This window comes from Ammospiza nelsoni, chromosome 1 (assembly GCF_027579445.1).
Source record: "Ammospiza nelsoni isolate bAmmNel1 chromosome 1, bAmmNel1.pri, whole genome shotgun sequence".
In the NCBI taxonomy this organism is placed as follows: Eukaryota; Metazoa; Chordata; class Aves; order Passeriformes; family Passerellidae; genus Ammospiza; species Ammospiza nelsoni.
The window spans coordinates 141,171,252-141,195,737 of record NC_080633.1 but is presented as its reverse complement, the minus strand read 5'-3'; the positions used below and the strand labels follow the sequence as shown (position 1 = coordinate 141,195,737).

The 24,486-nt window shown below is 36.4% G+C and overlaps 2 protein-coding genes across 3 annotated transcripts in view; one reads left to right on the top strand and one right to left on the bottom strand.

Moving 5' to 3' along the window:
• MTBP (MDM2 binding protein) overlaps nt 1-15,518 on the bottom strand; it is a 28,925-nt gene extending 13,407 nt beyond the window's left edge. Inside the window, exons 1-16 of the mRNA XM_059472019.1 lie at nt 15,186-15,518; nt 15,058-15,100; nt 14,818-14,898; nt 13,719-13,792; nt 13,457-13,602; nt 12,923-12,981; nt 11,955-12,099; nt 10,336-10,450; nt 9,664-9,798; nt 8,773-8,867; nt 7,920-7,992; nt 6,215-6,332; nt 3,248-3,421; nt 2,012-2,125; nt 626-790; nt 185-278 (exon numbers count right to left, since the gene is read on the bottom strand). Coding sequence (XP_059328002.1) covers nt 185-278; nt 626-790; nt 2,012-2,125; nt 3,248-3,421; nt 6,215-6,332; nt 7,920-7,992; nt 8,773-8,867; nt 9,664-9,798; nt 10,336-10,450; nt 11,955-12,099; nt 12,923-12,981; nt 13,457-13,602; nt 13,719-13,792; nt 14,818-14,898; nt 15,058-15,100; nt 15,186-15,518 — 1,964 coding nt within the window. The remainder of the gene's footprint in view (nt 1-184; nt 279-625; nt 791-2,011; nt 2,126-3,247; nt 3,422-6,214; nt 6,333-7,919; nt 7,993-8,772; nt 8,868-9,663; nt 9,799-10,335; nt 10,451-11,954; nt 12,100-12,922; nt 12,982-13,456; nt 13,603-13,718; nt 13,793-14,817; nt 14,899-15,057; nt 15,101-15,185) is intronic.
• Nucleotides 15,491-24,486, top strand: part of MRPL13 (mitochondrial ribosomal protein L13) — a 27,956-nt gene continuing 18,960 nt past the window's right edge. For both annotated transcript variants that reach the window (XM_059482431.1, XM_059482508.1), the window contains exons 1-4: nt 15,491-15,543; nt 16,093-16,216; nt 18,987-19,080; nt 20,843-20,903. In XM_059482431.1, coding sequence (XP_059338414.1) covers nt 15,517-15,543; nt 16,093-16,216; nt 18,987-19,080; nt 20,843-20,903 — 306 coding nt within the window. In that variant the 5' untranslated portion in view covers nt 15,491-15,516. The remainder of the gene's footprint in view (nt 15,544-16,092; nt 16,217-18,986; nt 19,081-20,842; nt 20,904-24,486) is intronic.

Here is a 24,486-nt window from a genome sequence, read left to right as displayed (position 1 = left end):
AACAATACTTCTTTAAACACCAATAAATTACACCTTTGGAAATTGACAGAAAAATAGTTTTAGCCTCTTTGAAAGATTATCAGTAAGTGTAAACAGTTTACAGTATGGTTATCAACACATAAAGTTCCTTTATAGTAAAGTTTAATGGCTGCTCCAAAGAAAATCACCAGTATTTCATTATTACCTCATTTTTTGCTTGTTTTTTTCAAAGTTTTCCAAATTCTGAAGAACATGTCTTTCTGGCCACTCCAGTGGATTTGGCTCTATTAAATCAGACTCTGCAAGAAACACATGTTGAACAATCCTAAATAAAGAATCTTATTCCTTAAAGAGACAGATATACAGTCCTTTATCTATAGATATTCCTCAATGCCACTCTCTAAAAGTATGTAAACAAAATACAACATTGGTGATGCAATCAGAAATGTTTTCTGGACTTTTTTTTGTCAAGGAAGAAAAAAGAAATGCAAGGGTAATTTCAGTTTGCAAAATAAGCCTAGAAAGCTGCTTTACTTTTTCTTTCCCCTTTTGTTAAAAATTACTCCTTTTAGTAAAAGATTGACAACGAGTATGAGAAAACATCCAAGGAAAATACGCAGCAAATTTTATAAATAAAAATACTTACCACAAGTCTCAGTGCATGACCTGGTTTTATTGCAGACCTTCTGTAGAACAGGTTTAGGAAGATTAGTGCTGCACAGGTCCAAAAAACATTCTCTTGTGAGTTTTAATAAGCTTTTAAACTCATTGGTAGAAATAACTAAAGGCTGCTTGGTCAATTCCTTTCTCTCTAGAAAAGAAAAAATAAAAGGTACTGCATCTGCTTAGTAACAAAGAACAACAAGAGCCCACTAAAATAGAATTACACAAGAAAATCCCCACCCAGAACCCATAACAAAAGTAAGTTAACTTGACACTTACTATTGCGCCAGTAAGACATGGGTGGTTTATTCCAAAGACAAGTGAAAAAACAGCAGTGAGAATAGCTGAAGTCACACATGATTCATGATTTTATTGTCCTTTAACTTCTGGGTGTATGCATTTCTGAGTGTATCCAGGTTTGAATCCCCCAGAGACAAACACCTGGACTTGCTGAGTCACTGATAGCCTGTTCTGGTCTCTTTGGTCATAATATCAAGGATCAGCTAATTTTGGTATGATTTAGGACAATCAGTGAATCCCAACTGCTCCTACTCAGCCTCTTAATGGAAATGGGTGACCCACTCAAAAGAAACTAAAACACAAGCTCTAAAGCAGGCCCAGCCTCAGGGCTGAAGCAGACAGGAATCTGAGAATGACTGAGTTAGCTGGGGGTGTGGGGTGGGAGACAAGACTACTTACAGAAATCTTATTTTCTTTAAGCTGCTATTCTGTTAATGATAATACACTTAAATTACCTCTACAGCATGCCATTTTCAATAAGCCAGACAATCACTCTGAAGCATTTTTTCTTTTAATTGAGTCTCTTTAAGCAATGGACTTAAGATGGAAAAAAAAGTCAGGACACTCAGGACATTCTCTGCAATGTCAAAAATCTAAGGAGGACGATCCTTCAAGTTTTTATTATGGATGATGCATCATGATAAATCTAACAAATCTCCAATGCATGGTTTTCCTCTGCTGCTTAAGACTTTTCAAAGAAAGAATAAAATTTTAAAAAGCTGAAAAACCCAAACCAGAATTCTTATTTTTGTAGAAGGCATATCCAGCAGTAAAGGGGAAATCATCATAAAATTGCATAGAATTATTTCAATGCTATGCTCAAAAATTCAGAGTATTCATGTAACAACCACCAGCACTAATACAGTGTTCTCTTTTCCATTATCTGACAGATAAACATGGATGTATTTCCAAGTTTCTTTTTCAACTTCTGCTATTTCTTCACAAAGTGATTCACACACTTTGGTTGTCAAACAAGTCCAGTTTTGTAAGGTGAGCCATCCCATCCAATGTGAAACAAAGACCTTTTAAATACCAGTTTGAGAATTACCAGAGGTTTCCCATTACTTACTGAGATACTCCTTCAAGGCAAAGACTTGGAGACGTGACAGTTTTGTTTCTCTCTGTACAATATCCTCTCCATAATAGCATGGCAGAGACTTGATAAAGTCAGAAATATGAAAGCCTGTACAGATTAGAAGAAATTTTTATTATAAATCTCTCTTTGGAGTCATTACTTAATAAAAGATATAAACATAGGAAACATAAAAATCTCATATTCAAAAGAAACAATGAGACTTTAAAATATGGCCAATCATTGAAAAACCAAACTAATTAATTCCAATTGAACATCAGGAGGATCATTTCTAAGAGATGCCTGACTATTTTTGAATTTCTGTACAAAACATGTATAATGCCAACACAACATGACAAACATTTAAAGAAGGTAAAAAGATCCTAGGTTTGATACCACGGAAGAAAACTTTTCTCCCAACATATGGTCAAGGACTTTCAATCCTCTGACACTGTACTAATGGGATTTTAATTAGGATAAATGGCTGAGTAGTCAGTCCTACCACACACAGATTTATTTCAATAATAAGGAATTAAGTAGCTAAGATGCAGGTCACTGTGCTCCTTTTCTCTGCCAGTGTTATTGAAACAGATACAGGAGTTAGTAGAGTTATCTGGTAGGTGCAGTTGTAACATGATAACTACTCCATGATAAATGGCTGCACACCTGCTCTTCCCTAGTGGAGCAGTTAGGATAGGAGTGCCAGCTCATACCTTAAACACTCTGCAGTAACATCAGCAAAGGGACTGAAGGTTATAACAAAACTCAACTTGTCTACGGGCCTTGCCGTTTTTATTTTAAATCATCAGTGAAACAGGACTTTCAAGAGATATTTACACAGATTTTTGGCATGGGCTGGTCAGTCTTTACACCAACACACACTTCCTGAACTTTAAGCTTCACAAATTTGTTTTTCATTAATATTACCTGTACATCCTTTACAATAAACAAATTTCAACTTATCTCGATTATGAGAAATAAATGACAATAACTTTGCATAGTCAGTTGTAAAAATGTCGTAGCAGTAAATTCTGTGAATAAAAAAGCTCTTAGTATATTTTCTTATGGATCTGGAAAAGTATACTTAAAAGACACTTTCATAAAAGATGCAATATTTCTCCTTGTTTTCCTTCTTTTAACACTGACTGGAATGAATAAAAGGAACTTACGAATTTTAGAACTTACCATTTCCTGCATTCAGACACTCACTAATAAATAAGTGATCACTCTTACCTGAATCTGTTTCTTCTGCTTTTGCCTTTAGCTTTCCATTTACTGCAGCAAGAGTGGCCATCCCATTGATCTGGCCAGCTGAATGAATCAAGGTTGCTTTACATCCTCCAGAGCCATTGCCTTGTAGCAAGAAATAGTATCGGCAAGATTCTCCTTTCAGTTCAATTTCTGGAACTTAACAAACATCAAGACATAACTGTGAAACACCCTCAGGAAAACATCTTTAAAACAAACTATAATCCACCATCAAAATTCTTTCATTTGCTTTCTTCTGTTCTGTGAGAAATCTTACTAATCACCAACCAAGAGTTCTTTAACTGGGCTAAGTAACAGGCAAGCCTTTAACTGGCAAAGTTACATTTTCATAGGAAATAACAAAGAGAAGTGTCTGTTCTGCTGGGTAAAACCAGGCCTTTCTGCATATGTGCATCAAAATAATGTAAGTGTTCAATGGACAAACATACAACCCTAGAAGAAAAGCAAGTATTATACACACTCTTCCCAAGGACACTGCATTATTCATTAACAAAAGCTTCACTCCCTGCTTTACCCTTGTGCCTGGATGAAAGATAAAGACATTCTATTTTTGAACACTGGCATATAGAATGCAGTTGTGAAAGTAAATTAATGTGGGACCTGACGGTAACACTGAAAGGATGGGTTTGCTATCTTTGCACACAGAAAACATTTTACAGCACCTTGGAAGACATAGCGATCAAGATAATGAATACTTCTTGATGTACTAAATTTCAAAAATCAAATATTTTAATTTCATAAGATATCTGCAGTACTGTCTCAATAATTAACTTTATGGGAACTTAACATTTATCAGTATCATAAATTTTTGTTAGCAAGAAATAACATATTCCTGTGTTTGTTGAAAATTTATAGTTAGACATGGGAAAAGAGGGTAAACCTCACTACCTCAATACATAAATTCAGAGAAAGAAAAAAGAACAGTAAGGAAAAAAATGTTCCAGAAACATTGTTATATTGTCCTGCTTCCCATGTCATTTGAAATATATTCCTTTTCCAGTTTATCTTGGAATCTCAAGCTGATTCCTGATGAATAAACTTTTATTTCACGTTTTAATCTTAGCATTCAAGAACTATCGATACCAAGAATCATACCTTCCCCACAGATGGGAGAGATGAAGTATTCACAAATCCTTAATACAGTGAGATTAGTGTTAGCCACTAAAAAATAAACAGTTTTCAACTAAACAAAAGATACATTTAAAAAGCAATGTTTCTCCTCCTATTGTAAATTTTACTCAAGAGGCTTAATAAGAACCTATTGTGTATTACTGATCACACAATAATTAATAGTTGTACAATACCCTTCCACTGGAGCACAGGACAAATATCCTGCAAACACTGGGGATCTTGTGCTCATTTGGCTGCATCAGCAGTATCTCTCCAACAAATACAAATGCTGCTGCTGTGACCAGCTCCACACCCTCCATACACTACCACTTTCAAACATGCAGAGATAACTTTACATCTATATAATGCGGATGCTGTTTGGGTTTTGCCTTTTTGCTTTTATATGTTCTCTGTATTTGTCACACATATATTTCTAACTCTGTCACCTATTGTATTAGTAGCTAGTTTTCCCAATACTTTTCCACAGCCTTTCCCTAAAGAGAAAGACAAAAATTCCAGAGCTCCAAGCGCCAGGAGGTACAAGGCCCCATGCTATCTTGGCTCTTCCTGGGAACCAAGGCTCAGAACAACTCTTTAAGATACATCCTCATGGACAAAGTACAACTAGTGCTGAAGGAGGGCGCCAGAAAAGGGGCTTGACCTGGGGGGAATTACATTACCACTCGTCTTCCTAAGTGTTTTATGAATTATGCTAATTTCCTAAAACCTATAAATGTACTCATCCTCAGGGGGGGTGGGCTTTTGTGGACATCTTTCCATAACTGCCTCTGAAGGCCTTCATTAAAGATTCTCTTTTATATTACCTCCTCACTAAAATTATCTCAAGTTTCATTTCCAGGTTGGCAAAAAGGCAACACTGCCAGCACCCATTCCATAATTCCTCTCCATTTTTTCCTGCCCCTAAACCTGAAAAAAATATCAGTCACAAATAGGAGACATCCTGATCTGCATAGTTGTTTAAAAAAATTGTCCTAAGTTGGCAACAGAAATAGTCACTGTTCCTTGGAATCTACATTAATTATGTATTAGACCACGTATAAATGACAAGATTATGAAAGAAGGCAGAATCCAGCACTTCACTGTATCCCAGGTAAGTACTTTAAGCACTGGGTTACCACCAAGTTCCTTTTAACCTGATGTTTCCATGTGCCTACAAACCTCAGTCACTGCTTGTACAGTGCCTCCACTTGCAGGGCACATTTACTGGCTGACTGAGAAACTTCTCCCAGCCTTGGTCTGCACTGATTCTCTTCTCCCACCCTCTGAATCAGGTTTCTAAGCCCTGGCACAGGGTGTGAGAGTCAGCTGCCATCACTGCAGCCCTACAGGAAGCACATTCTCAACCACAGGTTTAGCACACTGACTCCCAGGTGAATGGAGGCATTTAGCATTTCTTAATAGTCTGTATTTTCCCAGGAAGAGATTGAAATTAAATGCAAGTGCACTGGAGAACCTCTGGAAATGCTTAAGCAAGAAGGAAAGCACCTCAGTGAAGCAGACTGGAATTCCATCTGCAGAAGTAAACCTCTCCACCATGGATTTTACAATCACCTTATAAAGATGTGTGGAAATTGGATCTTAACTGACAGACAGGACACAAAAATGGTTCTTTCCCCAAAGCCATTTTTCTTCCTACAAGTCTGCAGAGCTGAACTTGCATTGACCAAATCTTCTCGTGTCAATGAAGATTACAATCACTGATTTAATTTCATTGAAGTTAGAAAGAGAATCCCAAAGGTACAGAAAAAACTCACCAAGTATACACACACACACACACACACACAAACAAAATACACATACCAGAGATGACCTTGGGTTTCTTAGCCATGTATTCCTTCCATTTCTTGGAGCTCAGCTGGGCAGGAGATGGGATCACTACATTGCTTACATTGCATGGCAATGTAAATAAAGCTCCCACCTAAATAAGGAGAGCAAATATAACACATGCAATATTAGTGAAACCTGTTTTACACTTCATTCTTGAGCTACTGTTTTGACATTATTTCAAATCTAGTTGAACTGAAGAAAAACGTCTCCACTAAACACACCTGTCATTCACATCAATCCAAATGGAACTGCATTTGACACAAAAGCTGTAAAAATTGTTTACTTTTTGGTCCAATCGAGGGATCGTTAACTGCTGAATTTCCATTTCATACATAACAAAGTATTTATTATATATTGCAAGTGTCTCCATAGCCTGGCTACAAACATTTTCGTAGAGCAGTACAATGAAAAGAGAATTCAAGGATAATAGTTGGCATGAGTGACTCTGCATTCCTATGAAAAAAATTTCTTTTTTTATTTTCCTTCCAACATATTACCCTTGTCTCTTAACCAGATACTGGACTATGCCTATGTTTCTACATAGACTTCAGACCAATATGCACTAACACAAAAATTACAGACATATTTGAATACTCAAGTAATAAAGCAATGCTATTACAGCTATTAGAAAAGCCTACAAATGTGCAGTATTTCCAGTAGGAGACTGAAAAAAATCCCTATGAGAAACTGTAATTTTCAAAATATTTTCAATTCAGCATGTGCAGACTCTAAAAAGTAACCTGAGAATGTGTTTTCACTGTTTGGGCACCTTCTTTAGAAACACTAGAAGAAATGTGAGCCCTATAATTGTAAAAGATGTATGACCAAGTGTTCAGTGTTCTTAAGTAAAATGAAGATTACCTGGGATATTTACCAATCTAAAACCATTTAAAAAGATATTTTTGGTACAGCATTAGAAAAAGGACCTTTTTCTGGCTAAGCTAATGGAGAATGCAGTAGCAGGGGAGAGTAAGAGTTACTAAAACCCAAATTACAAACTGAAAATGGAACATACAGCCTGACAATGGGATACCATCTCCACAGTAAACAAAAAACACGTTATTCATAATAAGTGTATCACCATTTTCAAAGATGCAGGTTTTGTTTTGAATGGCATAAATTTATTTTATAAACACTAGAACACTTTCCTAAACAAGATGTATTACCTTGTATGTAAAGGTGATAGAATGTTCAGGAAAAACATCTTCAAACTAATACTCTGGCTATGAATAATCTCACTATCATTCTGAGGCAGAGGAAGGAGGGAAAAAGTAGGACTGTGAATGTTTCATGAACTCTTTTTAACCAAAATCAGAATATGCACATATGAAATAAAAAAGCCTACTATTTACTATTTCACAGTAGCTAGATACATTTTGTGGGCTGCACACACGCCTGCCTTTTGCTAAAAAAATCAATAGCTCAATTACCAAAGCACAGAAATTATCTATCAGGATAGGATTAGAAAATGTTTTAGGAGACTGAAACTTAGCTGAGATAAAGAGAAAACTATTCAATGGGTATGTATAGCATGCACCTTTGAAATCCATGTTTGCTTTAGAACTAAATATTGAAGAAGCTTAGACAGAGACCAAGTTTAAAAATATTATTCACATATCTCTTACAGACAATATAGATACCTTCATTTTTCTGCTATACATATATAAAAAGGTTTTACCTTCCCAGAGAGAAAAGAAATCTGGTCCAAAAGCAGTGTAGATGTCTTCTTGTTATTCTTTCTTGACAGGCTCCTGAACAGAACAGTTTAAGGAACCTCATCTTCACAAAGAACTATGCACTTCTATTTTACAAATCAGATTATCATAATATTTAAAAGAAGCACTGCAAGCATCTAATTTTTGATACTACAGTATCACAGAACATAAAAAACTCACCTTCACAGGTAAAGTGATACACTTGAAAATGCTGTATGACAAAATACTCCACTGACATCTCTATCATAGGCTGACAGAAACAGATATTTATATATCCAAAATCATAGCAGGCTTATTCATCCTAAGGTATTATTGGTACACCAAGACTAGAACCAAAAGTACATACTTTTAAAAACCAATAGTAATATATCTTGAGATCTCTGCAGCACACACACTCAAGAGAGAACTCCTCTGCTAAACCTTGCCACAGATTTTGCTACTGCACAATAAAAACACAGTTTGTAAACAAATGTTCCTATATTGTGAAGCATTCATTCATTAGAAAGGTTTGAGGCTTTTTTTAAACTTACACAGAATAAACATTTCTCTATTCTTTTCCCACAAAGAAGATGCACATCAACAGACAAATTATGTGTGCAATAGTATCAACAATACCTGGTTACTGCTAATGTAACTTAAATTCCAAAATTAAAAAATCCAGTTGTGAAGAATCACTATGACTATTTCAGCAGGCTAGAATGGAATGAGCCCTTGCCTATCCTCATCTGCCTGTTGCTTGCATCAGTAGATGCTGATCTTTCTCTTTCTGCTACAGACAAACATCAGTAGTAGTTCAGATCCTTAAAAAAAGGATACAGCTCAAACTCCAGATCTGATATGAAAATGGAAGGTAGATCAGAGAGCATCACCATCTGCAAAAATTCCAGCGCAGGACCATAGTAATGAAAAACCTGAAAAGAGATCAAATAAAAACCTATATATAGAACACTATATATGATGTATCACCACAAGTTCCTCAAGTGTTTTGCTGAAGGTATTAGCCTTGCAGATAACATCTGAAAGAGGTATAAAGGAATACAAAAACATTTCACAACATCATACTAAATTATATTAAAAAAGGAAGGTATTTCTTTTTTTTAAATAAATCTGACTTTATAGAACATCAACAATGTGCATCAAATGAGTTCTCTTACCCAAAATAAAATATGATCTACCAGGAAGAGACAAATGCAATACAAAATGCACATGTTTTAACAATGAAAACAACAAACTCCAAACCGATACCAATTTTCATAATGCTCATTTTTGTTTTCATCCACACATGTGATGATGAAAACAAAAACACTATGATTCTGGAGTTCCCACCAATTATCTACTTCCAGTAGAAAACATGAAACACCAAGAGTGTAAAAAGAAAGAAAGCCAAACTCTTAAAATTAAGTGGGAAGGGTTAGATAAACACAGAATTCATAATTTAACTTTTAATATTTTGACTATTAAACTGAACAAAGTCTCAATTTCTACTTGAAAAAAATCTGATGATGTATTTCTAAGAACAAACAGATGAAGTTTTAAGGAACTCTTTTGACAACAGAGGTGTACAAAAGAAGTATTCCTTAATTTTATCCAATAATTACTTCTTTACATAACTCAGTTCTGACTAAGGTTTTCCCAATTACTAATTTTCTCTAGAAAGTAAAACAGATGAACTCTAAAACTCAAAGAAAGACCAAGAATAATACTTGCTTCTGGCAAAGTATCAGTATTCCTCAATTGGCACTCTTTTTTAGCAGCAAAGCAAGAACTTAAATTTGCACCCCTGAATGTCTTGGCTGAAGTGCTCTTTATACAAAATTCCGGAAAATCTACTCCTGATCCAAACTAGAAAAAACAAAAAATATTATAAATATTTCAAAAAGAGATAAAAATTATTTCTCTTCAGCTAGTTAGATGTGCTATTTTAAACAATTAATATTATTTTTTATCAGGTCTGTAAAATAAGAAAAAGACTAGACTTAGATAACCAACTATTAAATCCAAAATCACAATACTGAAAATGTAAACAACGTCACAAAGGTTTTTGCAGAAACATTAGGCATATGTTTGCAACAATGACTCAGAGTTACATGACAATGTTTTGTATCTCTCACAAGTCAATCTAATTTTGAACAGTAAGTTTAAAAAAAAATTTCAGAGGGAAGCATCTGAATTTCTGAAGTTCAGATCTTGATGCATTGATCTGATTTATCATTTCTTCCTGCCACCCACCCAGACACATTGCACATTACCTTTGAATTACATAGTTGAAACCAAATTTGGCTTAAAGCATAAAATGCACTGCATAATAAATGCTTTAAATGAGGTATACAGATGCTTTAAAAAATAACCACCACAATAATAAAATAAAAGTTATTTTACCTTTCTTTCCCATATCTGAATCTTTCCTCTCCAGAGTTCATTTAAATCAATAATATTCATTATATCATCTGAAGATACCAAGTCTGCTGACAGATAGTCCGCAATCTTTTGCCAGCTAGTGTAAAAATATCAAAGAATTAATCTCACTGAATTTAACATTACAATAAATATGCAGTGCAGTTTGGCTGAATTTACCTATGACCTCTTAGCACAGAACAATCTTGTGTATGTCAAGACAGACAACACAGCTTTATAAAAGCTCTACATTCCAAAAAGTAAAAAGTATTATAATATTGCTCATTCAGGACTTGTAAAGGAAGTAGTTCATATGCTCCATGAAAGGGAACAGCAAAGAACTTTGACATCAAATAAGGCTGGCAGTGGCAAGCTGAAGCATAGTAATGTTGGCTGCTAGAAGCTGCAGCAAAGCCTGGCAGCCATCAGTGGGGCTATCACTGGTCTGTCCAGATGGCTTCTAGTTAACCCTCTAAATGGAGATATGACTGCAGCACAAGCATAATCTAAATTCAACAAGAGAGATCAGCCAGTAGCTGTGGGTTCTGCTGGCAGTCTGTCTCCCAAGGGAAATCAGCACCATCAACAGAACAGGAAGAATAAGTGAAATAACTAATCAGAGATCTTCTACACTCAAATAATCTCACTTTGTATAAAAGGCAGCAGAAAAATGTATTCAGTCAAAAGCTGGTTCCACAGGATATCAATGAGCACTGAGATCAAGCACTCATGGAAGTCACTGAGTGACTTCTTTGTCCTCCACACACCTCAGGAGATACTGTATAGTAGGTATATTGCTTATTTTATCCGAGGACTGAACAGTAACCTTTTTAAACAGTTTTATTAATTTAGGATTAAGTTTAACCATGTATTCCATGAAGCAAATTTCAATCTTTTGGGCATGGAGGGGAAGGAAAGTGGAGACCTTGCCAAGTTGTTCAGTATCTGCACAATCGTTCACTTAACAGGATAAAAACACCAAATCACTGTGGTTTATATGGTGAGATATATCATGGCCTTTACATGTCAAATAGAGGACAGTAAGTAAATTACTGGAATCAATTTCAACTTGAATTAATAGTCTCAGTAACTCTTCATACTAACAGAAATTGAAAAACATATAGGAAGTAAAATAGAGTGTTTATATTCCTTTTTCAAAAGGGACAAATGAAGCACTCTACTTTTCCTCCCTGAAATGTAATACCAATAGTAATATAAAATTTGAAGTAAAATGACCAGTAGTATGGATTCATTTTAAAAAACCTGGAAAACTACAATCAATATACAAGTTATCCCATAGCATAATACAACATGAAAACACTGTAGGCACACTGAACCCATGGAAAGGGAAAAGAAAATATTTTAGTTTTTGCTCCCACAGAAAACAAGAAGTGCAGAGGACTGGCTTTTTTGTCTACTTCTGTGGTTTGCATTTACAATGAATCAGAATGAGTAATTCCTTCCTTCATACAACAGACAACTAATTTATGCATTTTCAAAGTACACATGTAAAGTACCCCACAAGCTGTTTTTATTTCAACCCACTGATCTATGCTAGCACAAAGCAGAAGTGACCTTGTTTTAGCCCTGAATAAATGCCATACCCTTTAGCATCACTTGCAGCAATAGTGATCTGTGCAGAGTGCCACTCTCTCAGGTGTTTCAGGGCACCAACAGCAGGTAAGCAGTCCTTTAACTTGGGTCCATCACATTCAACAGCCTGCAGGATTACATCAACCATTGCTCTGCCTACAAAATAGTTGTGTATGACTCAAATATCATGATTCAGTAAATTTTTCAGTCATTTAAAGATAGAATAGTATTGGTTATCATTAATTGCACTAAAACCAGCAAAAAGAGCAAGTAACTACAGGATTTAAAACACTTCTCACACATTTTAGCTCATCACTTGCTGCTCCTCTTGGATGAGCACAAAATATTTCACCATTGCCTCAGTGACAATGAAAAGTTCTGTCCCTTTCTCCTCTCTCACTCAGCACTGATAGATGAGATTTCTCTCCTGTACAACTAAGCCATGTCCTTTTCCTGCTTTTAACACTCTAAGCTGCTATTTTTCATTCTTCTTGAATTCCTTTGTTATCCCAAATCAACTTCTACATCATTATATAACCCAAACATGCAAGGTCATATGTATCTCCAGTTTACAAAATCCCAATCCAACAGTTGTGATGTATTTTCCTCCTCATCTTCTTGGCTCACAAGCTGTTAAATCAGATGTAAGCCTGATATCAACATCTTCCTTTTTTTAATAAGAAATTTCCTGTGTTGAGTTTTGTATTGCTTACTGTCTATGATTACTTTGGTGTCATTTCATATGGATAAATTTATTATATAACTATTTTAAACTTTACTGAACCTACCAAAGAAACAAGCAGCAAACTAGTCCTCAAGATGATCTGCAATGCCAACCATGCTCAAGTTCCTAAACTAACTTCAAGAGCTACATTAAGTTAATTCAGCACCCAACTAAGGTTCTCTGAACTTTTCCATTCACTATCCTTTTACCAAACAAGATAAACTCTAATGAAATTGGTTTTTAAAGACAGATTACCTGGGGCAGGCAATTTATCAGCTAATTGATGTAGACTTTCAGCAGCTTCATCATAGATACTAAAAATGAAGAACAACATGTTTGGAACCAAAATATAAACAAAGTCATTTAGAAACAAAACATTAAAACCAATGAATGGTACCTGATGTATCTTACATCTTTAAAACTCTGCACAAACACACCTGGCCTATGAGAAACCATCTCCTCTTTTACTAAGACAGATGTAGGCCTAATGACATCAAAATAATCTGAAGTAAAACTGGAATTATGTTCAAAAGGAATTAGCAAGAAATTTTTGCATATATAACGTTGGCTGTTAGGAAACTATTCAGTTATCCTATAAAAATCATCTGTAAAAAAAATTAAAGCTATGCTAAACAAAATAAAAGTATTTGCAGTTCTAGCAGCGAATTGTTCATAGTTAACTCTTGCTTTAGTACTAACTCTCACTTGTTAAACTTTCTTGATCCCCTTGAGTCTTTGCTGATAGATGTCAGATCACTGTTCTTTAAATAAAAACAACAACATACATACTCAGCCAGAGACAGTGATTCCTGACTGTTACTGTCATCCTCCTCAAAACTTTGTGTGGTTCCTAGGTTCTCATCAATGCTTGCTTGGTAAGAGTCTTCATTTTTCTGTGTGTCAACATTTATTTCCTCCCAGTCAGAACTGCAGAACTAATCAAACAAAAAGGCTTTAATAAGCAAAAAGAGTTTTGAACATCACAGTTTTAGCTTGTTCTACAGTCAGGCAGACGGTTGAGGAACTTATACTCTGAAAAAGTTTGTCTTACCTGATAATAACCACAGATGACATGACTTGCAAAATACCATTTCTTTGCACCGGGAATACCAGCCACTGAGCAAGCTGCAAAGAGATAAAACAATTATTTAAATTAATCAATTCACTAGAATCTATTCTTCCTAATATAATGAACATCTCTGCTAAAAGACTTGGTAAGTCATTTAATTTGCAACAATTACTTGAGTTCTATTTTTCTTTGGCACTGTAATTAAGTTCTAAACATATGAAAGTGTAGGTAAGTGTCCTGGCAAGTGTCCTTTACTGACCTTTTGACTGCTAGTAAGTAAGAAAACATTTGACCTCTTCTCTGCTGTGGGTAATATTGCTTTCTCTTTGCACCATCTGTTTCAGACCTGAACTAAGTAACACCTTTCATAAATATGATTTAGAGTTCACAAAATGAGACGCTCTATCAATATTTCTATGCAATAAAAAGCACAGAACTTGAAAACAGCTTAACATTCCCATCTCCATGAATTTTAAGAGCTTACAGTGGTTTTCCCACATAAATCCCGATTATATGACAACTGTGACAAGATGAGCTTATAACAGTAGATATCCAAACCAAGTAAAGAACTAAGAAAGCATTTTTTGATTAAAAACCCCAAAACAACAAAACACAAACATGCAGCCCCTAAAAGTACTAAAGTAGACCTTAAGACATCTATTCTAAGGTAAAAAAAATATTTAATATTAATGAATTAAGGTTCTGAATTGTTACCCAACAGACAAGTATTCTTTCTACTGAAAAATCAGAAGGCATTATAGGAGTAACTAAAGTATCACATTTCCCACTGACTTGGGAACCAAGCCCTTTCCTACTCTTCCTTGCTCAACTGGACTGAAATTTGTCAACTCTTCAAAACCCTTCCCTTTCATTTCTTACAACCAATCAATGTAATCATCTCCTAACACCTTAGCTGCCAAAATGATGTCAGGTTCTCTGCAGAAACAGGAGCAGCAGGAACAGGCCCACACCACAGCAATTGGGTTTACATAAATTTCTGACTTGTCTCCCCCAAAAGAACACTCATAGGCCAATTCCTCAATAGCATTTGCCCCACCTCACTGTGCACTGCCATACTTACCTGGGAATGTGCTCACATCTGCATTTATACATGCATTACAACTTTCTTTCAGGAACTGATACATGTCTGCAGCAGTCCCAGCTGGAAAACGAAAAAGAAAAAAATCTTAAAACGACTTAATTATGGAAGTTAAACCTTACTTTCTTGCAAATACAGTATAAAGTTCACTGTGATATTACAAAGAGAATTTAGGGAAGAAGGGGGAAAGGGGTTGGTTGGGGTTTTTAACAGAACTGTCACCTGCAGATATAGAATTTAAAAAAACAAATTTTCCTAAATTCTCCTTAAAATCATGTTCAGGAACGCATTACGGAGTTATAAAGCACGAACCCCCCCTGAAGTTTCTGCAGGTTAAAGGAACCAAAGACTTTCAGTCCGAAAGCGAAGGGGTGTCTGGGGGTGCAGGAAGAGGAGAGCCCCGCGGACACCAGAGCAGCGCCCGCCCCGGCCCAGCGCCCGCGGCCCCAGCGCTGTCCCGGGCCGTATGTCCGGCGGTACCTGCGGCGGTGGCTGCGGCGGGCCCGCCCGGGGCCCTGCGCTCGGCCCAGCTCAGCAGCAGCACGTAGCGCTCCATGGCCGGCCGGGCCGCGGCGGGCGCCGCTCCGAAGGTCCCGCGCTGCCGCCCGGCACCGCCCTCCGCAGGGCAGCGCTTCCGCTTCCCGCGGCCGCGGCCGCCGCTCCCTGCGCGCCCCGCGCGGCATGGCGAGCTACAGCCGGGCGGCCCAGGTGAGCGCGGCCTCCCCGCGGGCCTGCGGCGCCTTCGCGGCCGCCGGGACGGGGCCTGGGGCCGTGAGGGAGCGGGCGGGCACCGAGGATCCCCCTGGAGCGCCCCAGGGTTGCTCCCGCTGTCGCCTGAGGGTGCCGCTGGCAGGAACCGCCGTGTGCGGCGCGGCTGGGGACGGGGAGGCTCAGGCTGTGCGCGGTCCGAAAGCTGCGTGTGGGGGAGCTGTGCCCTTCACCTTGGGCGTTCAGTGTCCTGCAGCGATGTTTCGGCTCATGTAGCCATGATGGAAGCTTGCAGCAGGAGATCTGCGTTTTTGAAACAAACCCCTCAGGGCCGGTAACCTGTCAGTGGTGTTACCCATGTACATCCCCTGCGTTGGGTGCATCGCCGTGCTCCTTCCCTTTAAAGGTTATTTGAAGGGGGTGGTGCTGCATGTCAATATTCCTTCTAGTGTTATTTGAATGTAAGAGAAGTGATGATTTAATTGAGGAAGATAGATTATGCTAATGTGAGTTTTCCCTATGATAAGTACTGACCCTCTTTCTTTTCAGCAATGGGCTACTTTTGGTAGAGCCTGGTACCTCCTCGATGCAAAGATGCAGCCCCCAGGAAAACTAGCAGCTGCCACTGTCATCAGACTCGAAGGCAGACATAAACCTATTTATCATGCACTAAGTGAGTATTGCAGTGGATGAAAGCAAATTTGCTTTTCTCCAACATGCATGTTTCTTCCAATTTCAGTTTTAACATCAAGCCTGATACACAAGATTATGTTTCTCAATTGTTTATAAACTACAAACTAGTTGGTTTTCTTTCTCATCTTTTTCCATCATATCCATCCACAACCTAATGTTGTTTCTTTGCCAATACATATGAAGGTAATACATTTCTTTACCAATACATACTTGTAATTCATTTTGAGTAACTGAATTACAGTGGGTTCTTCTTTCATTTTTTAAATAAACTCACAACATGTTTTGTTGATCTTAAATGTAAAGATTTAGCTCAAAGTGCACATAAATAAGTATCTGAGTACTTCCTTTCAGTAGGTGCCCAGCACCACAATCTTGGAGTGCTTCATTCTGAATAAGGTGCCAAGCAGTCCTGTTTTCATGAGGGACTGGGTACAGACTGAAACACAGGATACTCTGAACATCAGATATTTTTTACTGTGAGAGTAATGGGATGTCATTGCCCAAGAGGTGGTGAAGTCTCCATCTGTGGAGATTTTCAGGAGCTGGTCCTGCTTTGAGCACTGGGTGTAGATGACATGACTTTCAAAGGCCCCTTCCTGCCTCACACATTCTGTGATGAGGAGCCTGGGACCATTCTTTAAATGGGCAACAATCATTGTTGAAAGTTACCTTGTTTAAAAAAAACCATCATTTTGTTTTTCTTCAAATTAGAGATTCAGCTATAAAGATGCATCTGTAATCCTGTTCATTACCTGTAATGCTGTAGTGCCTGTCTCACGAGGATAAGCATTTTATAAATAATAAAGAGTTGATCTTTCACACCGCTGGTACAATGTTTCCTGTAGTACCCATGCAAATTTTTCCAGAGATGTTACTGTAACATAAAGGAAGCCTTGAAGTTGGCTCATACATGTTGAAGGGTATGTAGTAAAGTTATACTCAATCTATTTCACAGTAGGAGGTAGAATTTGTAGTGTTGTCAAGACCTTTAAATGTCACAGTTCTGCTGTTGCAAATTTTGTTGTATCCACAAGATGTCACTGGAGACTTAAGGCTGTCTTGAGAAATAAAGCAGATGCTGAGAGGAAAATGTTTTGGTTACCCTGTGCAGAAGAACTTTGATACTTTTATGTCTGTGAAGTTATAAAGTATTTCAATGACAACTTCATTTTGTTTAAAATGTGTAAATCAGTGCTAGTTGCTTTACACATGTTGACACCAATTGCTTGGTTACTGATACTGAGACATTTAGGAGAGCAAAGTATGCAGGAATTTGTGTTTTATGTATTTGATGTTGCTTTTGCTTCTTTTTTTGAACTAACAAATATTTAGTGTCTGTGAGATAACAGCCCCCTGGACAGAGTAACATCAGGAATATTTTGTTATTGTTTAGTTTTTAATTTGGTATTTGTTAATTCATTGTTCTTGCAAGTGGAAAACTGTTGGCAGAAATTTCCTTAAGATGAGCTTATTGTGTCATCTTCCCAACCAAAAGACCAAAAAGTCACAAAGTGGCAGTTCCCTGACATTGATGAAGTCATACAGTGTTTGTAGAACTGAACTGTCAGCAGTGAAAGGCTGCAGCAGTGCAGCAGCAGGGCTGTGTAAATTACATTTGCACTTCAGCTGTAATTGAAAGTGGAGCATTAAAAGCATACAAGATTAAAAATTAATAGAACCCTTAAGGTGTGAAACTTGCTTTGATTTATTATGTGCTCCTATAAAAATGAATGGTCAATTTAAACCTTGCTTTGTTACCTACTCAAAAATGTTTTAATCAAGTGAGTCTCTTCAAATACTTGTGTTCTGATATGGTGATGCAAATGAGACTGAACTTTGGAGAAATCATTCTCGCTTCAGTTGAATGGCTGATTGCAGCTTATACAGCTGATCAGGATCATTACTTCTAAAATCAAAAACTAAATCTTTTCTCCTATTTATGTGATATTTTTGAGATAACAGAGGTTCTGTTAGCACTTCATTACTACAGAAACCTTATTAAATCAACTGTTTCTGGCAGGGTGTTGGTAATACATTATAAACCTTACACTTAAAGAACTTTTGATGTGAAAGTTGCTGGTGTAACTCTAAATGTGTGTATGCTGTAACATTTACTTCTGTTGGATAGATGAAATTGTAGGGTTTTTCCCAACAGAGCTGTTGGGGGTGGTGTTTTCAGGGCTTTTTCTCTCTGCCACTTCCCTCGATGAAATACTTTTGTTTTATATATTTTGCCTGAGAATGTAACAACTTAATAGAAGTATTTTACTTACCCAAAGTGTTCAGACATTCAGCAAACACAGACACTGTTTTTATGAGAAAGTAAAGAAATACTTAGTATCATCTGGAACTAACCTTTGTTAGTTTTTTTGTTTGTTTTTTGTTTTGTTTGTTTTTTTTTTAATAAAGGCGCAAATGCAGCATAATGTGTTAAATAGAATAGAAATTTGCCTGTAAGCCAGATTTCCAAATCTTAGCTGAATATTTGCAATGGTTTAGGCATCTGGCCTAATGGTATTTTACCTGCTTACCTGCCTTCTAACTTGGTAGCACTAAAAATAGTAATTAAGGTTGGTATTTGAATGCTGATTTGGATGATGTGACTCAAAAAGCTGAGATCTTTAAATTTCAGTTTTATGGAAGGTGTATTTATATGCTGCTATGTATGTATTGCACACATAATAGTTGTTACTTTGACTGATTCCCTCTGTGGTTTTCTTTAATATCTTCCACTTACTTCCACCTTGCAGATGACTGTGGAGATCATGTTGTCATAATAAATACAAGACATATTGCCTTCTCTGGCAACAAATGGGAACAGAAAGTATATTCTTCACATACTGGGTAAGCTTTATAGTAAATAAAGCTTGTGGCAATGAGCTTGTGGTAAATTTTATGTCATATTTTCTTAATAATTGAAGTCTTTTATAGCATATTGCTTTAATAGGGAATTCCTGCTTTAACTTTTGGGGGGTGGGGTTTGTTTGTTTGCATGTGTTATGTTGTTTAAAATGGTGTAAACCTTTTTCCTCTTTTCTTTTTCTTTGCTTTCTTTTTGTGTTTTGTTTTTTTTTTTTTTTTTTTTTTTTTTATACCCAGTGTATGTTGCTAGGGAAATAATTGACTCAAAAATAGTCAGATCAATTGAATAAGTTAACAGATTTGGTGAGTGAGGTTGTGTCTTGTGTTAACCTCTGGACCCAATGATCTGGACTATTCTGCTTACTGTGTAAGAGAAGATACTTCCATTGACACATTTGAGACATACACACACACACACACACACACACACATATATATATATGTATACATATATATGTATGTATCTACATATATATTTAGAGAGAGAGAGTTACCAGCTTTAATCATTTTATCCTACAGGGACCTACTTACCTAAAAATAAATATTGAATCAGAGGATGAAAAACAATTTGGAAAAACAATTTAAAAATGAAATGCTCTCAAGCTGTAGTGATGTACAGTAAATTGTTATACACAGTAGTGTAAAATATATGTTATACATAGTAGTGTAAAATATTCTGGTAGACATAACTTGTTTACAGTGGAAAGTTCAATAATCAACTGCAGACAGGGTGTCCATGATCAGTTCAGTGTTCCTATTTTATGCAGTGACACTAATTCATAATAATCTCTGAGTGTAACAATGTATCCAATTGAGGGATGAATAAATTACACTGAGAAAGCTGATTTGGTAGTGCTAATGGTGCAATCCTGAAATTGCTGAATTGCTGAGAAATTCTTGTTCAAAGGTGTTGGAAATTATTGTGTGCTTTTTTTGGCTCCATCTCCCCTATGATATAAAATTTTCTCTAAAAACTGAACATACACGTTAAATCACTTGCTTAAGTACCTTAGTTGGTTTTGAATAAATAAAAGAACTGTACACTTAAAACTAATAATTAAGTCCATGCAGCTCAGTGGACATGTCTTCATGATGCTGGGACTATTTTCATTTCACTTAGGCTGATTCCTAATAATGTAATTCAATCAAAATGGAACACAGCATTACCTGACTTCCATGTAATTCTTACTCCATGCTATCATTCATTTTAAGCTTATGCAGAGATCTGAATTAGTGGAGCTTCAACATGTCATATAGGCTTTAGAAAGATGGATCCATTGCAGTAAAATTAAAATCTTATTACTGTAGATATGCCAAGTCTTGCTATGATTTATTTAGAGTAGCAAGAAAATAATAAACACAGTTCAAAGTGGATGTCTCTTATGTCAGCCACAAACTGGTTGTGAGTCTTGATCATCTGGAAATACTTCAGAGTTCTGCATCTTATTTCTCTTGTATTCTATGGCTGTTATGGTGTATTTAATAAGTAGTTTTAAAAGCATATCCATCTGCTTGTGAAGCACAAGGTTTATCATATTCAAGTGAATAAACAAGAAAGCACAAATGGTGTGGAATTAAATAGTTGACAAGATAAATAAAATACAGGTTTTGGACCCATGAGAACAACTTCCTTTTTGAGGGCCTGTAATACCATGACACCATTGTTCAAGATGCAGTGATACTTTTGTTAACATCATGCTTGAGCATGTAGAATTAACCTTGTATGTTTGTTTCATTTTTCTAGTTATCCTGGTGGTTTCAAGCAAGTGACAGCAACTCAGCTCCATTTGAAGGATCCAACTGCTGTAAGTGTTTTTCCCTTCTTCAATTTTTATTTGTGAAACTAGTTAGTTTCCAGTTATTTAGTTCCTCTTAACAAATGGGATCAATTACCTGCATATCTAAAGTTAAATTACAACTACTAGTGATTCATTCTACTGGTAGTTCACAGAAGCTTGGCTTGTGACACCATTTTTGCAAACAACGTTTTCAGGGTTAGAGTGCAAGTTGTGTATTTTTGTCATTCTTCCATGCTGTCCAAAGGAGCAAATCAAACTTGTTTACTTCACTAATTTTTCACTTATTTACTTCCTTTTAGTTTCAGGGGTCTGACCTTTCTCATAAGTGAACTGCCTCCAGTTTGACTGAGCTAAGCTGTATTTGAGCTTAATGACCCTACTGCTTTTTTAAGAGTCAGCAAGAATAATGCTAACCTTAAAAAAGTTAGAAAGTGCATCTGCCTCTTTTTCCCAGTGAAACTCAATGGTAGGTTTTAAGTGATATTTTTTTAAATCTTTTCTGAAATACTGTGTGTTCATGGTCTGTGAAAGAAATGGAAAAGTTGATTATGTTGAACATAAGCCTATTTACTGTCTGTGTTAGATTACTGTATATTCTAAAATGCAGTGTTCATGTGTTTGTACTGAGTAAAAAAATAGGGAGCCAGATATGAACATTTTGACTTACACAGTTATGAAGTAACTTCTACTAGAGGTTTGAATGGACAGCATTGGAGGACTGAATTATTAAAGTAGTAATGTTTCAGGGCATAATACGAGACCCACAGGGATCAATAGGCATTTATGTTTGGTTTTGACTTTGAAATACTTTCATTTGGGTTACTTCATAGAAAAAATATTCAAGTTTTTTTCCTTTACCTAGAGAAATTTTGTCTGCTGTAAAATTCATGAGTTTTATCAATTATTTGGAAATCCTGGTTTGTCCCAAGTCTGCCTTATACAAGTGCAAGTACTCAATGAAAAAGTAGTCCACCATATGAATTTGCCTGGTTTCTGTTTTTAATGTCACAACTACTTTAAATAAAATGAAACTAAATCCTACATTTCCATATAATGTTCTGTCTAGAATTTTTCAAAACAAATGCTTTTGCAAACAGCCTCTAAGATAGTTGGGAATTACTGATAGTTCCATGTCTAAAATGGATTCTTCAATCTATTTCATTTGAGCTTCAGGCAGATGCTGAGCACTGGGAGGCAGTATAACACAACTTGATAGGGCATGAGGCTTGGATGTTCTCTAAATTACCTTCTGGCATTCGTTCTGAAATACCTCTTTTATTGCCAGACTCATAGATGAATTTCTCTGCAAACAGAAGAGGATTCAAATGCACTGCCAAAAACCAAAGCATGTTGCACAAAGGCTCAGCAAATGGTGATGTGGCTCAAGTTTTGGTCTAATTTAGCAGCAGACACTGTTTTTTTAACACAATGGTGGAGAATCTTCAGCAATTAACTTTGTCATTCTATTGAAGATGAAGCATTCAGTTGCCTCTATCATAAAAATATCTCAGACATGTTTTTTGTCATAATTAGTAGTAGTGGGTGGTAATTTGGCACAATATATTCTGTATGTGTGGCTGTAATGGGGTTTTGTGGCTGGAAACATTTGTTTACTAGTTAAATTGTGTTGTTGTGAAATGCATTGGGATATGACAAAAATGGAAATCATGATGATGCTTTATTAGCAGGTTTTATTTTTAGAACCAGCTTTTAAAACCTGAAAAAGTAGTACTACATCAGCCTAAGCAACATATGCATCTTCAAATCATAATCTAAATGACACATAATTATTATGGAGACTTGTTAAATCACTTTCACTTCCTTTCTGTTTTAATCACATTAAATTCACTTCCTGTGAAGCCAATGGAATTAGGAAGATTGTAGGAAGCAGGCTGTATCTTCCTGTGGCATCTGAATCTTCATTTCTAAAGTGTTACTTTCATCCTGGAGGCTACTGCTCTTACTCTGCCCTTGGACTTTCTGCCTCCTGCTAATTCATCCTGGTAGTGTTCATTAGGATGAGTCATCATTGCTTTTGGAAATAGTGCTGTTACAGAAATTAAGGCAGTAAATTAATGGAAGAGACTATTTCCAAGGAAAAGATGTTGTAAACTTCCATGGTGCTACATAGAGATTTTGCCATGGATTTGACTATTTTCAGTTTATATAAGACTTCTTGAGTGTGTGTGTATGTAGTAGGATTGCAGGAATGCTTAGCACTGTCTTTATTTACATATATCTCAATTCTAACATGCAAATCCCCAAGATAAATATTTTTCTGTTAGTTTTGTTTCTAGTATACAGAGTATTTTAGGAAAACCTGCTTCACAGCTAATGGCTGGTTATAAAGATTGTAATGAGTAATTTGATGCAAAATGCTGTAGTTTATGATTACATGGGAGGCTGAATGCTGTAAGTACAGTTGTCAGAATTCAGATAAGGTTACTGTGGTATCATCCCTGAACATTTCTAGCTCTTTCCTAAGGTGCCACCAAGTGATATTCTCACTTTGTGAGGGCTGACCTCTTTGTATCTATCTTACTAATATTGGAGCTTTATGTTCCTTGCAGGTGGTAGTTAGTGCTTCAGAGGGTTTGTGCTGAATTTGAATTTACATGTGCCTTTTTTCAGAGGGCCATAGGATGATTCAGACTGAAGAGAACCTGAGGAAATCTCTAGTCCAACTTCCTACTCGAAGCAGTGTTAACTTCTTTTCTTTGTTGAAAGGAATAAAAAACTTCACCTGTCCAATCACATGTGTCTGATCTCTGAGGTATGATTCTGTACCTGAGATTAGAAAAAGACTACTTTTTTTTTCCCATTGCTAAGTATCTTCCATGTTAATATGGGGCAGTGAATGCAGAAAGAAGTCTATGTAGTTGGTGTTTCGTGTAGAGCTTAACTTAACATTCCTTGTTCATTTTGCCAAGGTTTTCAGCACTTCAGAAAAATTTGTGCTTATGCAAGTGTAAAAATGAGTATGTTAATAAAAAGATAGCAAAAGTACATAGTCCAGCACATTTTTACCTTAAAAAGTACAAAAGTACATAGTCTAGCACATTTTTACCTTAAATACTTGTGAGTTCATTTGGGAGACATGAGGAGGGGAGTGTCTCTGAATCTGTCTAAAATTTCTACTGTTTTCAGTTGTCTGCTCTTCTTCAAAATAGCAGAGAATAGAACTCATCTAATGAACTTGGCTGGGCTACTTTAAGAAGTGCTTATTGAAGAAAAAAAACCAGCTTGTTCACATTTCTCTGACTTAGATTGAATGTAAATTCTTGGACCACCCATAAGCAAAACTATAAAATATATCCTTTAGGGGCACCATGAAACTTTGTTGCTGTAGTTCAAAACAGCCACTCTGTTCTTCAGGTTAATATAATGTTGGTATTCTGTATGGCAGCAATAATCTCTTAGGATATAAGTGGGCAGGCAGCATTGGTTTCCATTGGAGGTTGCAAAAAAAAAAACTGATTGAAGGATTTGGGGTGTTTTCTTTGCCAGGACAATCTTTTGAAAATAAAGGAAACAGGTAAGCCTTGGGATTTGAGGTGTAGTTGTTTGGAATGCATAGAGCTTTGGGATT